This window comes from Falco biarmicus, chromosome 9 (genome assembly GCF_023638135.1).
Source record: "Falco biarmicus isolate bFalBia1 chromosome 9, bFalBia1.pri, whole genome shotgun sequence".
NCBI lineage: Eukaryota > Metazoa > Chordata > Aves > Falconiformes > Falconidae > Falco > Falco biarmicus.
In genome coordinates, this window is record NC_079296.1 from 8,974,929 (window position 1) to 8,991,758 (window position 16,830).

Here is a 16,830-nt window from a genome sequence, read left to right on the forward strand (position 1 = left end):
AGAACAGCGGATGATGAAAAAGTAAAACTCAAAGGCCAGATGACGCCCTTTTGTGAAATCCCACGAGGACCGGGCAGGTTCAGAGGGGCTGCAAGGTGTAAGCTGAGGGGGGCTTCCACCAAAGCAGGCAGAGCCCCTAGAAGAAAGCCAGACGCCGCCAAAACCAAAATGAAAACAGATGTCAGTGTATACAGGCCAGTTGAAACTAAAGCCCAAGAAAAATAAAACAAGGGTAGGAGAACATTCAGTTTAAGTGAAGCATTTTTTATTGCCGCGGTCACAAATGTACTGTATCCCTGAAAAACTCTGTAAAAATACAGGTAGGAAACAAAAGACTCAAGGCATTACAGTCCACTCCAAATTACACAGGACTGATGGAGCTGTGTTGACAGAGAACCAAAGTGCAGCCCAACAAATTGGAGGTGATTTTAGGTCAGTAGGTAGCAGAGAACCTTCATGGACTGGAAGCCCATCTGAGAAAGGCAGAGTAAGAGCTACAGCATCGGTGAGCACAGAAGGATGCTTGAAACGTCAAGGAATACCAGAGAGGCTGCATATCTCTGCCAAGGCTGAAAACACAACTCCAGTGACAGGAGAATTCAATTAATCCCAGACAGACTTGCAAATGAGAAAGTTCAGTGCAGACATGATGCTCTAGGTCCCCCCAGGAGCCCTCCCTGCACCCTGTCCCCAGCCAAGGCACATCGGGTTGTGCAGCTGTCCCAGTGTCCTGCTCCGCTCCCCGTGGACACCCAGCCTTGGCACAAGCAGGAGCAAACCCAGCGCTGCCAGCGATGGAGCCCCTCAACCCACCTCAGCCCTGCTGCTCCTCCAGCTTCTGGGGCTGGACCCATCTGAGGCCCCTCACCACGCAGCTAAACCCAAAAGTCTCCAGAACACAAAAAGCCACACAGGAAAGACTCATTACAATAACACTTAACTGAAGAACAGGGCACTTAAATGGGAAAATGTGCTGAAAGAGAGTGTTAATGGAGCAGCTAAAAGGGCTTGCAGGTGAGGAGCAGAACTTGGAGAAGATGGTTATCACCTACCAAAGGGGACTTGTTAAACAAATAAGCACAGTTTAACAGCAGAGTGAAAAAGGCCATTAGAAAGAAAAAGACATCCTCAGAAAGAAATCAAAATTACAAGAATGTAAACCCAAGGAAGCTAGGCTTAAGCCGTAAAAAGCCAATCCAGAAAAGGATTTTGAGACACAAGTCTGCCAGACTGTAGTATAAATCAAGCACTGAAGAAAAATAAAACCACAGGATAAAAATCCAACTTCTTTGCACCAGCGTTCACTTGTGACAGGGCTCAGCAATTCCCCTCCTGGAGTCTTCCTTCATCAGGAATGAGCTGAGCATCTGCCTCAAACTGCAGGGTCACCAGAAAAAGATGTGTATCAGCCTAGCAAAATTAACAGGAAAAAAAACCAACAACCCAACCAACTACAGGGCCAGACAGTATCCATCCAAAACTGAAAGGCATTAAGCTATTAGAATTACCTAGCTGCCACAAAAACACCAGGATCCACCTCTGTACCTGAGAACCAGAAAGTAACACATGGGATCCTACTGTTTCAGAAGAGCTACAGAAAAGACCCAAAGAACTACGAACTGCAGAACTTCATTTTCCTAGCAGAAAAAAAAATAGTATAAACAGTAATTAAAGCCACAAAAATAAAATCAGGGTTCACACAGATAAAAGAACCACAAAAGGAATCAATACAGCTTCTGTAGACGGTCCCAACTCACCAAGCCCCGAGGACCATCGGCCAGAGCCAAGGTGCAAGCAGAAGAGGGTGTCACACACCCACACTCCCAAAATCCCATAGCCAAGTTTCCTCTGCGAAGGCTCTTACAGCAAGTACACTCACAATACTTTCATATGCACAGGATGAACCAAGAAGTCATCTCATTGATTAACAACTGATTAAAAGATGGAAAATAAAGGGCAGAAATAGTTCGTTATCACAGTGGGGTCCCGCAGACATCTGCTCTGTGCACCAAGTTAAGATTTGGAGAAAGTAATACACCGGAGGAAAAATGACGGCATAACACAAAATCAAGGTATCTAAATTAGACATTAGCATTCACAAAAGCAATCGAGGAGACACTGAGGGCACTTCTCCAGCAGCGCAAGCGCGTGTTCGATGGTAGCCAGCAAGGCAACAACTAATTATGAGTAAAGAAACAGAAAATATGCCAGTGCATAAAGCTGCATCCATAGCTCCATGCATTGTTCTGGTGATCCCACCTTGAAAGCGACTGCAGAAATAAAATGGGAAGAAAGGCAGCAAGGGAGGGCAGCCAGGGCAATCCAGCGAGAGACATTCCTGTGGCGTGTACAGGGTGTCCACAAACAGCCCCAAGGAGCAGCACCCCAAGGATGGGCAGGGAGAAGGGGCACGCAGGACGGCGGGTCGCTGCCTCCCAAAGCACAAAGCTAAACCCCAAATATAAACCCAACAAGCAAGGCAAAGCAAATATTTTTTCACACTATTTGCCTAAATAAATTGCAGACGCTGCAATTATCCGAATCATTGCCTCGACGGTCCGCAACGCCAGGCTACTGAAAACCCACACCACGAGGCGCTGCAGCACGTCCTGGGGACAAGATACGAGGAGCCTCCAAAGGGTGGGCACAGCACTGTGAAGCAGAGGTGAGAAATAAACAGCTGGATGCTATACCTGCCAGAGTGGCAAATAAAGCTATTATTAGTAAATTGTCTGTCCCATACCTGGAATTATAGAGGACAGGGGGGATAAGGCAGTTCTTGCCCTGCAGAGCTTGCCGTAAAGGCTGCAGGCTCGCAAGGAAACCCAGAAAAAGCATCTGCAACACCGTTTTCTTTTCATTTATGTAGCTGGTCACCACTCAACACGTGGTGACGGAGAACTGGGAATCCAAGCTGCTGACGGCTTGAGCACCTCATGTAAAAAGGTGTTTCCCATAAGGAAGAGGGCACAGAGGCATCCAGGGAGGGTAGGAGAAGCCAAGGACTCACCCCGAGACAGCACAGAGCTCGTGCAAAGGGACAGGCTGGGAGAAGTGGCTTAGAGCAAAATTTCCTCTGCCCTGGAATACAGAGATGGGGAAACACAGCAATGCAGAAAGTCAAAGGAAAATACTGGAAGATGGATTTGCAGAGGTGTCCAAGAGGGGAAAAATGGTTACCATCCAACATCTCGCCTTCCCCACACAGAATTATTAATAGTTCTTATGCAGAAATTAGTAACGGAGCCAGCGTGTTTGCTGGGTCCTCAGCTTCGCTGGGGGATGCTCTTTGAGTCAGCCTTGGGCCACCTCTGAAAGCCCTGAACTATCTCCAGAAAGAAAAAGCAGCCCCAAATTCTTCAAATTTACAGCTCGCCGTGGCATCTACTCGGAAAAAATCTAACAAAAATAATTAGATCAAAAGTTTAAAAGTTATGACATCCCAAAAAAAAATGTTTCTGCAGTTTGCTTTTGAAAAATTTCCTACTGCTTTTTTGGGTTTGTGGGATCATTAAAATAGCTGAGCTGGGAACGTCATTTATTTCATTGGTTTTGCTAAGAAAGTACCTTCTGGGATGGAACAGTGGGGATGTTTATGGGGGGAAAAAAGGCTTTTTGTGAATAAAATGGGTTCAACTATTGATATGCAAAACAGGCCAAATAATTATTTATGTAACAAACTATGACAACGTGATCAAACTTTAAATATTAGGGGGAAAAAAAACCCAACACTTTGGCAGAAATGAAACTAAAACGTGTTATTCCTGGTGCCAGAATATTTCTAAATGAAAGCAAGTACTACAAGGAATATATTCCTTTATTTGTTGCGCAAGGGCTCTCTTGCCATAGAGAGAGTTAAAGGTAGAGGAAGGTGTGTTTTGGAAACAACATTGGCCAAACACTTGAAAATACATAAATCCAGAGGACAGACAGATAATTTTTTTTTGCTATTTTTGGGTGAGAGGAAGGAAGAGGCTTGAAAAATGTAAATATTCTAATGCCATTTTTGCTCCAGAATGATATTTTGCTCATGATGATATTCTCTTAACAAAATTAAATCCTCCTGTCCTGCAGAGTCGGAGGGATAGGCTGAAGCACAGGAATTAGGTACCAATTTACTGACTTCAGTCAAAGCTACTCGTGGGGAAATTCAACCACAAGCCTAAATCCCTGCAGGACTGGTCCCTAAGTGAATTCCTAAGCAGAACAAAAATTAAAGCACTGAAGATAGAAAAAAAAAATAAAATAAACCAAACCACACATCCTATGAGGAAAAGTCAAGATACAAATGGAAAATTCCTTCCTGGTTTCATGGATGCTAATTGCATACCTTATGCTAGGAGCTGAGTATCATGAATTTCTACATATATATTTAATTAGGTTAATTTGTAAAATGTAGACATATGTCTGCTTGGAGTAGACAGGAACATTTCATTTTATACATTTAAAATATCACATAATGAACTACAATCACAAACGCTGTTTATACTGGAGTAGGAAGGCCAAAGAACTCTCCAAGAAATGAGGGAAGCACAAACATGTACGCATCAGGCAAACACTCACAACGTGACTGCCATCTCCTCCACGTTATCAGAAACCAAAAGCAAATGGAGTATTCAGCCAATCTACTTTTTAGCAACTAAACCAATTAAAGAGTACAGGTGTAAAAAAAAAATAAAAAATAAAAAATTAAAGACATGCAAGGTTCCAGAAAAGGGCCTCTTATTTTTCTCGGGTTTGGGGTGTTTGCTCTCATTTATGAATGGCATCCCTGTTTCCACGGAGGATGCTCCAGTGGGCTCACGCCTACGTCCCTCTGACGCCTGTGAGCTGCTTCCACAAGCCAGAACTGCATCACTGCTGTCAGACCACATGCGAGGCAACCTGGACCTTGCAAACTTGCTTCCGGATATATTCATTCTCTCTCCACCTACTGCAATTTATTTGGATACATTTACATTTTTTATTTCTTGCGCAGTGTCCTCCCCAGCTCGTGGCAGAGCGGGTCCCCCTCCAAGGCTGTCTCGCTGGCAGCATCCTAACAAACCTGATTAAGGACAAACGCTAATTCGAACTGCTGTTATCACCAACCAGCCAAATTTATAGGCCTCTAAAACAAGACAGATAAGAAGGTAAAAATATCCCTCCCTCGGAGTTAGTATGTAGTATGCCTCAGCGGTATTACCCATAACCAGATAGCCGAAGCCACATGCCCCGAAGCAGCCGAAGCATGACAGAGCCAAAACACACCCAAGAACCGTCCATCCTGGTGTTCAGTTATTAATTCCTTCGCTGGCAAAGTTCATCTCCAGCCCTGCCAGCCCACACCAGTCCCACCAGCTCCAGCCCACCACCAACCTGGCAACCCCAGGGCCACTGACTGGGGGTCCCACCCCGTCCCCCCGTGTTGCTGCCACCGCTGTCGTCCCAAGGATGCACCTGAGCATCTCGAGATCCCTGTCGACAGCATCACCTGACTGCAAAGAGAAATCCTGCTGATTCCCAGGGGGATTTTCAGATGCCATCTGCTACCAGACCGATCCAAATCTAGCTGTGTCTCCCTGCACAGGTTTCAAAAATGCATAGAGAAATCCAAAAATGTATTTTGTTTCCAGCAAATAATTACCTTGTGCCCTTACAGCCTTCCCTTCCCACCTTAAAAATTACCAATATGACAAATGCAGGTAAAGGCTCAGGATCTGCAGCCCATGGACTAAAGCACATCAGACCTCAAGTGACAAATTTACACCCAGAAAGCAGTAGCTGTTCTTGAGTTTCAAGCTAGGGACCTACTGCCACCTGCACGCTGTCCACCAGGATGCTCTCAGCTGTTTCCAAACTAGATCCAACACTCTGCAGGCTTAATACATGGACCTGTACAGATCTGCTGAAAGAGGGTTTCATTCATTCTCCCCCCATGTAGCCACGTCATTAGAACAGCAATAAAAACTCACCACCGTGCAGACAGCTCACCTCCAAGCGTGGACCCCAAGGGGTACGCAGCCCCCCGAGCCCTGACCAGGGACCACGACCACGCTCTGCTCCCACTGGGGTCAACCCACGTCACATTGGGTTTTCCTCCAGGTTCCCCTCCCGGCTCTCCCGCACTGGCAGAGCTGTCAGCTTTGGTCACAATTTTGAAAACTGAGGTTTAATACTTCTAAATACTTCTAAAAATAGGTCTAAAGCAATTAAATACTTGTACTAAAATTGTTCTCGGCATACTGGAAGCAGAACCTAAATGACGGGCCTTCAACACAAGCACACCCAACTTCTGAAAACTCACTCCTGCTGCTATTTCCAGGCAGGGAAGGATACCTACACCCACTCAAAGTAAAAAATTAACTTTCAAAATTGTTGCCTAAGTGTATCTAGTAAAATGAAATGATAACGAGTATTAAAACCTGAAGACCCTGGAGACACGGTGGTGCCGGGGCGTGACCACACGTGGCCGCTGATGGACCGCTCTGACAAACACGGCGCTTTCCACTTCTATCAGCTGCGGAGATGTTGAACCATGCATGATAACATCCCTGATTTCTAAACCAGTACCAAGGATACTGGTGGCTCAGTGAGCCCCATGTTCCCTGACCTAAGTGCTGCCAAGCGCCTTGCCGGCGCGGCCCCAACAGCCCAGGCAGCATCCCAGACTCGCCAGAGATCCACGCTCTCCATCGATGAGTCTCTCAGGCACATCCATATGCATAAATACATACACATATGTTGATCCCTCACATGTAACAGCAGCCCCAGCAGCCCCCAGCCTCCCCACATCAGCCCATTACCAGCGCAGGCAGCATCTCCAGTCGCCACTTTTCCACTTCCAGCCTTGTTCTCCACATTATGCCAGCCAAATATAGAGGCGAAACGGACAGCAGTGCTGCAAATTACAAGCAAGGAAGGCCTTGCCTATATAATTAGATCTTTGCAGGTACAGAGTACGCCAGCTACACCTTTCCAAGTGCACGCTGGAGAGTGCCTTGGCAATACAGGTGAGAGAAACAAAGGCAGAGGAGAAGGACTCCCAAGAAAAGCCATCCCAGCAGAGGAATTGGTATGGTGATGCCGGTCCCACCACCAAAAAGCATCACGCACAGCCATGTCACTGGCCCTTGGCATGGGGACAGCCCTGCCAGGCTGACCCAGAGCTCTGTAATTTCACCCCAAACCAGCCGCAGGGTCTCCAGCCCCCCCGGAGGCAGCACCACTCCATCAGCCCCAAGCCTCACCACCTGGCACGAGCCTGCAGCTCTGCCCTGAGCTCGTCCAAGAGTCACCTGGGCCCATCCACACCCACCGCGGCACAAACACGGGGGGCTACACTGGTTCCAGCTCCCCAGAGGGGGCACAACGCGCCCTGTGCCCCCCCTACACCGCCTCCGCTCCCCAAGCTGCCTCACGCAGCAGCATCCCAGCCTGAGCAAAGGCTGCCAGCGTGCTGGCACAGGCACCCACAGACCAGGCAATGACCCTGAGCTAACTGCCATCCAACTGTCAAAAAAAAAAAAAAAAAAAAAAAAAAAGTAGGGCACAAAAACTCTTCTACAGGAGTACTGAGGTGGCTTGAGGAAAGGTACACAGTCTCATCTGCTAACATCTCTTCTACACAACGTGCACCCTCTGTGCTGTGTCCTTCCCCAAATTCACCTCCCTGGACAAGAAACCTCTTCACAGTTGCACTTTGAAAGAGTACGGAGGAGGACTTTTTCTACTTAACCTCTCTTTTCTGCTACATCTTGCATTGCTCACTTTGGGAGCAACAAACACTCAAATAAATAAAACCCAAGCAACTCTGAAAAGCCATCATGCAGCTTGCCCAGCACCTCCATGTGCAATTTACACACTCAGTAGCTTTGGTGTACAAAACCCACCTTACAGGAGACCACCCGTGTCCATCGCTTTAGCCAGCAAAGCCCTTTCTGTGTGGGAAGAGCCCCGACTGCTAACCCCAGCCCCAAAGGAAGACCAACAGTCACGCTCAACTTCACCTGCCACCAAAGTCCTGCCAACAGCAATGAGAGCACTCAGCAGAGGACAGCAAATAAGGCCCTGGCCGATGGGGACATAGATTCAAGGTCTAAAATACCCAATGTCAACCAAAGGAAATCAACCCTGTCTTTGCAAGCACCGTGTCCAAGGGTTGAAGCATGGCAGCTTTGATGTCTCCAGCAGGCACATGGCTTGGGAAGGGACCTGCTCCACTGAAAGAGCATCTCCGCCAGCCTCTCCCTTCCTCCAAAGACGTAAGCACGTGGCAATTTCTGCATCCCATGACCCACCTGAATATGCAGCATCTGCTTGTGCAGCCCCCTAAGACCAGGCGGGGACAGGAGGCACCAGACCCTGCTCCATCCAGAGCCGACCGTGCCACTGCACGTTGCCGAGGCCACCCAGCAACTCATCCTGCTACTTACTATTTACAAGTATCAGATTTTGCATCCTCTTAGGTTCCCAAGTGAAAAGCTCTCTCTCCATATATATTACATGTGTTGTGTATTACATATTTGTTATATATATTACAGATATTAATTTCTTTCCACTCTCTTTCTCAGCCACAAGCTTTACTCCGCTCCCAGTGCCACCAGAGCTAACCAAGATAACTGGGAGCCGCGTGCCATGCCTCTCCCACGCCAGGCACGCAGTCAACCCCTTCAACGTACACCACATGCCGCTGCCTTCCCGGGTGCCTCTTCCCGCTGCCGCAGCTCAAAATTTCAGCTCTCACACAACCACCAACAAGGCAGAGCTGCTGTGACAAGTCGCACCAGAGCCATGTGCCACTGATGAAAGACACATCGCAAATGGTTATTTTTCATATACTATCCATGGTAAACAGCATCATTCATTTCTATTCCCTTGCTCCAGACAAATCAATGATTGTTAATGCAAAGTCAACACGTCCAGATGTAGTTTGCATACTAGTTAACCACTAAATTGGCATCACACAGTACAAAATAATCAAGAGACATTCAAGGAACCAAACAAAAGCAGAAAGGAGGTAGATGACTAGCAATTAATCCATAAAGAAACCTTTAAAAATTAGAAACTTCTTCCCCAGAAAACACGGTATAGCCAAATTGAAGCCACAAATGCAAAATTCTAAATATACATAACGCTAGATGCTCATAAACTTAGAAATGACAAGAAATAATTACCTCCTGGTGCCATGGACTCCTGTCCCTTCCCAAACAGCAACCGCAACCTCCGGCCACGCTCGCAACCCCTGCCCAGGCACCTCTTCCCCCTGCCCTCCCCTTCCAGCCTCCACTTGGCACATTATGCACAAATAGGGCCTAATCCTGCCAAACAGCACCTCAGACAAAATTTACATCCGTGGGCTGCTCCCCACGGCTGTGGGACTAACCCTGTCCGTTTTCCAGCCTGCAGCGTGATCAGCTCGTGACTAATCGCCCAGGTGGCTCTGAGCACAAACGGGAGCAACCCACAGCGCCCTGCGCAGCACCAGCAGCTCCGCACGCCCTTCTGCACGTGCAACGCGCTTTGTGCACATGTGTGATCCCACCGACACTGCCGGGCAGGGCGACCACGCGCTGCCCTATGTGGGTAACGGGGTAACACCTGCTCCACACCGGTCCCAAAATCCCACTGATGCCCATGACGCTCAAGATGAGACCACTGGTGGCTTGACTTGCAACGCCGGGCACCACGGAAGGTGTGACTGCCCACACCGCTCACCCACCCGGAGCCAGCGTGGCCCCCGGGGGGCTGTGCTGTGGGGAGCTGTGCCGTGGGGAGCCACCAGGACCAGCACCAGGCACTGAGCCCCACCTCATCACGGTGGGGAAGGTCTGAATCCTTCAACAAGCTCAGCATCCAAAGTGGGCACAAATCCGTATCACCATGAGCCTTACAGCAGGTTTCAAACCCCACCCCCATAAAATAAAATAAAAAAAAATAATCTAATGTTTAGAACACCAATTTCACTACCGCACTTGCATAATTGCAAACTTGACTGTGCATCACCAGGGCCACGTGACCGCACCCGTGAACTGAACTATTCACGGCATTGCATTATGGCAGTGATATATATTTAAATTATTCCAGAGTTATGCGAATAGCATCGTACGGTTTTATATGGCGCTTGTGTAAATATTATCTACTACTTTAATAATATTATGTCTATTTTCATCCAGGGATGAAAACAGACATATTTTCATCCTCACTGAGAATGAGGTACTCAAAATTTTTCTTTTTTTAAAAATACATTTCAGTTATGTCACAAGAAATCTGTTGGTATTGCTCTGCTGGGCTCCCTTCCTCCCCCTCCCCCTTCCAGGCTGCCAAACAGCAATTTTAAAAATGATAAATATTGATCAACTTTCCAGAGGAAGGAAAAAAAAATAAAAAATAAAAAATCCTCCCTGAAAGCAGACCGCAATGAAAAATTACAAAAAATTTTTCAAGCAGGAGGAGGTTTCTGCTGGAAGGACACCAGCACACAGAAAGGTTAGATTCAGAAATCCATTATAACCTCAAGCGTAGCTTTTCATCACCGGCGGAACGTATAATGGAAGCCGTTGTTTAAAAGAAACTGATATACACAGAGTTAAAAGATTGTAAAGGTTGCGGTACGCGCACACCTACGGTATGACAGCATCCCCACAAGTTGCAGCCCAGTACTATGGCATTGCATTTTCCTCTCTGCAGAGGAGATGTGCAACACACAAACCCGTTTCAAATGCCGACAGAAAATCCACTTATTCCCACAACAGCTGAAAAGAGGTTAAAAAAAGATATATAACTAGGTGCCTTTCAAGTTACAATTCCTCTGTTTCAGGATAGCGTGATAAACTTTAAAGATATAACTGTAAAAATGTTGTCATCGTGACCCAAAATGGAATATATGCCATTATTCGTAATTAAAATGCAGCACCCACCAATGTTAAACCCCCACCCCAAATCCCAAAGCACAGACTCAGCGCTGCTCCCCAGATCCCGAGGTGAGGGTGTGGGGCTGGGCAGAGAAAAAACAGCATCAAAAGATCTCCTTTTGGAAAAAAATGAATGGAACCTTAAAAAAAAAAAAAATTGCAGCTAAACAGTTTCTTTGGGTATAATCACAGAGTAAGTGAAAGTTATGGGGTGCAGCTCAAGGAAGGGAATTCTTGGAGTCTAAGAATATGGAAAAGCCACCACGTTAAAGCTTCCTGGATGAAACCATGAATAAAATATTCTCCGGGATTGTTTAATCCAATTTAGAGCATTGTGCATAATTTTTACCCATATGTGCCACCCCGCTCTAGCTGCACCACTGCTGCTCTGTCCCCCGGGTACTTGCTTCATTATTTGCTAAAAAAGAGATTCAGGAAGAGGGTGGGTCCTTTTTGGGGAGGGGGGGGGAATAAATGCAAAAATAAAATATACGAAGTTGACATTTCGGAGGATTTTTTCCTCCACCAAGAGTTGTCCTGCTTTGCAAATTTTTTCCATCGCCCCCCCCCCCCCCCCCCCCCCCCCCGAACAACCCGAAATGTGAAACAAATAAAGGGGAAGACAGCAAAAAATAGCCCAAATTCACCAGCCCCTCCTGCCTAATTGCCAGCAAATATCAAGTTACAGTGAAATAAAAATTAAAATAGGGAAAGGAAAAAAAAAAAAAAAAGAAAGAAAAAAAACTTTTCAGGGGGTTTGAGATTCAGATTTAAAAATTCATTCTGGATTGAAATTTTTTTATTATTTTTTTTTAAAGCGCTTGGATTTCACCATTTGCGGCTGGGTGCCCAGCAGCACCAGAAAAGTCACTTCTGAGTTCAAAATTTAAAAATGCCTTTTTTTTTTTAAAAAAAAAAAAAAAAAAAAAAACCTGCTGCAGCTGTGGAGCCAGCCATCTTGCTATTTTGTCCCCATTTTAGAGAGACTGTGTCAAGGTTGGTAAAACTCAATGTTGACCTAATCTTTCCCTTCCTCTCCCTCCCCCATTTTGGGTGGAAAGGCCACGCATCCCTCCTATATTGCTTTTTTCTTGAAACAATGCATGTTTCAGTGCTCTTTTGTTATTTATTTTTTTAAAAGATCAATACCAAGCCCCCAGTATTCAAGGGCAACCCTACAATAATAAACCAGTGTGTGCACAGTCCAGAACTCCCAGGCACCCCGTAACAGCAAAATAATAGGCATGTCACAGCATAGTTAAAAATAAAAATTTAAAAAATTAGGAAAAATAAGATTTTCAATTCCAACTCCAGGAAGGCTTTCGAGCAAGAGTCAAGGAGAAAAAGGATTTTGAAATTGTGAAAAAGATCATGGCTGAGCCCTTTAAAGGCACTTTAGGTTTACTGGTTACCAAAAAAATAAAAATCAAAATCACTAAATTTGCAATTATTTTTCCCAATATTGTTAATTATGCACATTCATAATATCATGGCGGACCTTATAATAAACCTGTGTAAATACTAGATTTACATGATCCACAGTAGCTGGAGTTGCTACAGCCTGTGTGTGTTTAAAAAAAGAAGGAGAAGAAAAAAAAAAAAAACTAACAGCCCTACTATGGAAATTTTTCTCTTTACAAAAGAAGTAGGAAATTAAATGCTGGAAACTATGTTTTAACTATGCCAGGAGAAACCATCAGAAAAGCCAAGAAATTCAAAAATAAAACTGACATTCGACTGAATTTTGCTTGTCCTCGTGTTTTCCTGGACCGTGTTTAGAACCTCATTGTTTAAGAGCAGTTTTGCATGAAATCCAAAAATCACCAAAAAAAAAAAAAATTTGGGTGTGTCCACAGCAAATTTTCTTGCGCTCTAATTTTTCCTGCAAAACTCCTCATTGGAAACAAATAACTTTAAGCACTGCAGCATTAATAAAAAAAAAAAAAAATCAGTTTTGGCACGGCGTGCTGCACAAGTTCAAAATTACAATGAAGTACAATTCCTAATTGCTCCGGAACAGCAATTCTCCCACTTTCCCCAACTAATCACTTATTGCGGCTCATCCCGCGGTGCCCACCTCAAACTTGCGTTACTTTCATCCCCCAGCACTCGGCGGCTCCCAGGCTCCTGCTCCTCCAGAAAAAGGGGGGCGGGGGGGGGGGGGAACCTGAATTCATTCAAATTCCAGCTTAATTTTCATTTACATATCAGCCAGGATTTGCCTCCACAGGGATAAAAATGAGATTTAAGGGGCGAGCCGGGCGCGCCCGAGGGGGGGGGGGGGGACGGGGGGGGGGACGGACCCGGCCCGGCCCGCCCCAACTTTGTGGAAAAAATAAGAAATAGCAGAATATTTCCTCTTTTTTTTTTTTTCCCCTCAATTTTAATTTTTTTTTTTTATTTACGAAATAGTCTCCTCTAGGTGGCGTCGTTTTAATGGAAAAAAAAAAAAAAAAAAAAACACCCTACCGTTCGGGAGGAAAATTAAGAGAAGGGAAGAGGAAAAAAAATTAAGGGGAAAAAAAAAAAAAAAGGGAAAAGCCCCGAGGAGGGGCGCGGGCGGGAGGCAGCGCGGCGGGCCCGCGCGGCCGGGCCGGGGGCAGCGGGCGGGCCGGGGTGCGGGCGCCGGGCCGGGCCGGGCCGCGGGCGGCAGCTCGTCCCCGCCGACATGGCTGCTGGGGCGCCGCTTTGTTTTCCGCCCCGGTGCGCGGGCGGGCGGCGGGGCCGGAGCGGGCCGCGGCGGGCCGGGCCGGGGGGGGGTGGGGGGGGAAGAGCCGCGTCCCGGCGGCGCCCCCCGCGCACTGCGCCAAAGCGCCGCCGGCGGGGCTCCGCGACGGGGCGGCTGCGGCTGCCGCCCTCCCCTCCTGCCCTCCCCGCTCCCTCCGCCTCCCCCCCGGGGGACACGCCGCCCGGCCGCCGCGTACCTGCGCTCCCGTCGCCGCCGCCGCCGCCGCCGCCGGAGCGGAGCCGTCCGGCTGGTTCATGAGGCTGGGGCAGGAGGCAGGCGAGCCCCGCGCCGCCGGGGCCTGCGATCCGCCGCGCACAATGCCGGCGCCGCCGCCGCCGCCGCTGCCTCCTTTCCGCCCTCCCAGGAGCGGCGAGTGGGGGCGATGCCCCCGCTGCGCGGGTGGGCGGCTCGCCGGGCTGCTGCAGCCCCCCTTCCCCCCGGGGGCATGGGGCCGGGGCGGCCGCCGCGGGCACGGGCGCTGCCGCTAGCGGCGCGGCGCGCAGGGCTGGGCGGGCGCCTCCCGCTGCCGAGCCCGCGCCCGCCGCCGCCCGCCATCACGAGCCGCTCTGGGGGCAGCTCCAGCCGCAGCGCGCTCGCAGCCAGCGGCGGCGGGAGAAAGGGGCTGAGTCTGGCCCAGCGCGGGAGCCGCGCCGGCCCCGCTGCCCCTCCGCCCCCGCCCGGCCCGGCCCGGCCCGGCCCCGCGCCGGCCACCGCCGCCCGCCGGCCGCGGGGCCGCTGCTCCGCGCCGTGGGGCCGCCGCGCCCCCCCGTGGGGGTGGCCCTGCGCGGGCGGCGCGGAGCTGAGGGGGGGGGGGGCGCGCCCCCCGCCTGCCCCCCGCGGTGTGTGGGGGGGGGTGCGTCCCCCCCCGAGTGCCCCCAGCCCCGCGCTGGGGGGGCGGCCGGCACCGGGGCACCGGTAGAAGGGCCTGGCCGTGTCGCCGCTGCCCGTCGCCCCCGCAGCTGCCGGTGTTGGGGTCCCGAGTGCGCCCCCCCCCCCCCCCCCCCCCCCCCCCCCGTGTCTGGGGCCGTTTCAGCACCGTGCAAAACGCGGGGGACCCCTACACCGACCCCCTCCGCAAAGGGCTGCACCTCGGCCGCCCTGCTCGCTGCCACCCGGCAAACTTTTTCCTTCCAAAAAGAATTAAAAAAAAAAAACAACCGTCAAAAAGCAGCACTTTTCTTCCCCTGGAAAACACACAGCGTTAACTATAAACATAATTACATCTCGTGCGTACCTGGTGCTCCTCTCCCTTGTGAAGCGCTGCCAAAAGTAGTTATTAATAGTATTAATAAAATCATCTGAACTCGTGGATTTCCCTGCCCCGGCCCATGAAAATCCTCTTTCCCAAGAGCTCCACGAAGGTAGAAATTCGCCCAGAGTCAGTCAAGTGCTGATTTTGTTCTCCTTGCCCAGACGAAAGATAGCTTCAAAGATAGCACAAATTTATTTTTCTCTATATCTTTCGTGCAGATTTCATTGCAAAATGCTGTACAGCCAGATAACGTAATTACGGAGCTAAATAAAAACAAAGGGGCAGGGGAATCGCTGGAGATGTTGGGCAAGGGAAGACATTTTCCCAATGGGCTTGGGAGGGACATGGGATGTCAGGAGGCAAAAACCACCCCGGAGGCTTTTCTCCCACCCAGTGTCGGCGTCAAGGAGGAATCCCTGTGGAGCAGCCTAAAGCAAAGCAGCGTGGTTAACAAACCGTACAGGTTGAGGAAGGGTTTTGGGGAAAAAAAACCCCATTATTTTGACATGGAGTTTGCAGGTTGAGGAGGTGTGTGGAGATCTCCTCAGCAGCCCTCGGGAAGCCTGCTGCCTGCCCTCCGTCCTCAGGGAAGAGCTCACCATGCCGTGTGCCGCGCTGTCTTGGGGCCCGTCTCGAGCATCATGGCGTACTTCTAAGCGTCTTCATCCATCGCAGCTCATGGTGGCTTGGCCAACCCTTCGTCACCTCCACTGCTGGGAAGTGAAACCGGGACTGGCTTCCAGCCTAACCCGACTTTGGTCCCGGTCGGAATGCCCGTACTGTGGGAGAGCCTCCTGCCATCCCACATCCACATTCGCGTGGGCAAACATCCCTCTGCCCTCCTCTGGGGTCTTCAGATTTGAGCTCTCCAAGCTTCCTCAGCCCAAACCTCCCATTTCTCCTGACCATGGGCCCAGAATGGATGCAAGAATCAAGCAGCCGCCGAGAAACTGCCAAGGAACCCCAACTTGGGGCTTCTTTTCCACATGTATTTTGAAACCAGCCCTGCCATCTACTCCAGCTGTGCGGCTGCCAGAGCCGTTGTGCTGGGTGGTGGGCTGGGCGCCCTGGGGAGAAACTCGCCAGTTTGCAGTCAGACCCACCTCCTGGGGGATTTGGCTGCTGGTGAGTCTCGGCTTTGGGAAACCAGCCCTCCAAAACCAGCGTGTGTTTCTGCTGAATGGGCTTCATGCCGTTGATGCAGAACAAATTCCATCGTGTGGTGGTCCCTTCTGCCTGAAGGACAGCCAGCTCTCCTCGTCAGGGCAAGGTGTAATGCCACATTTCTACAAGTCATTTGGGGTTAGGACATCTCTGTTGATTAGGTCTAAGGAATTCCAAGGATGTTTTAATCCTGGCAGGATGAGGTCTCTGTCGCATCACTTGGGTGAAGCCCCTCCTGATGAGGTGGCCTTTTCTTGAGTGCGTTAGGCACAGTTTCGGCCGTGCCAGCCCACCACTCCGGTAGCATTCCATGGGCTCTCCTGTCCTGACCAGCACCCAGTTTTAGCTTTGTTTCACTAAGACTTCCCCACAATCGGTGACCAGAGCCTGAAAACCCACACCCTTACCTTCTTAGTGCCCTCAGACCTGCATTGAGTGACAACTACTGACGGGCCCGTTCGAGCCAGGAGCTCTCCCCGCTGCATTTCAAAACTGACTTCCCAGAAAAAGATCGATCTCTTTTCTTAGCCTGGTTCCCAGTGCCTGCGGGCAGAGGGCACGGTGGTGCTGTGAATTCTTCCCGGGACCTCGACGTCTGCGTGGCACTGGCCTTGCCGCAGGTGACGCCGTGACTTCTCTCTTTTTCCCTACGTGTATAAAGGGGCAGCAGCGATGCCTCCCCGTTCCCAGGGAAGAAGCGCTGCAATCATTGCAGACCGGGAACGCTATCCCAGTAGGAACCAGGAGTAGTTTCCTGGTAGGAACCCACCTCCCGTGGGCTGCAGGAGGTAGGG

At 49.6% G+C, this 16,830-nt stretch overlaps 1 protein-coding gene across 18 annotated transcripts in view; it reads right to left on the bottom strand.

Annotated features, from left to right (window-relative positions):
• ZNF618 (zinc finger protein 618) overlaps positions 1-14,312 on the bottom strand; it is a 162,180-nt gene extending 147,868 nt beyond the window's left edge. For 7 of the 18 annotated variants that reach the window (XM_056350965.1, XM_056350958.1, XM_056350970.1 and 4 more), the window contains exon 1: positions 13,817-14,311. In XM_056350965.1, the coding sequence (XP_056206940.1) occupies positions 13,817-13,876 (60 nt within the window). In that variant the 5' untranslated portion in view covers positions 13,877-14,311. Of the gene's footprint in view, positions 1-13,816 lie in introns of all 18 variants that reach the window. The other 11 variants (XM_056350973.1, XM_056350974.1, XM_056350962.1 and 8 more) reach the window with 3 other exon arrangements.
• Positions 14,313-16,830: the final 2,518 nt, after the last annotated feature.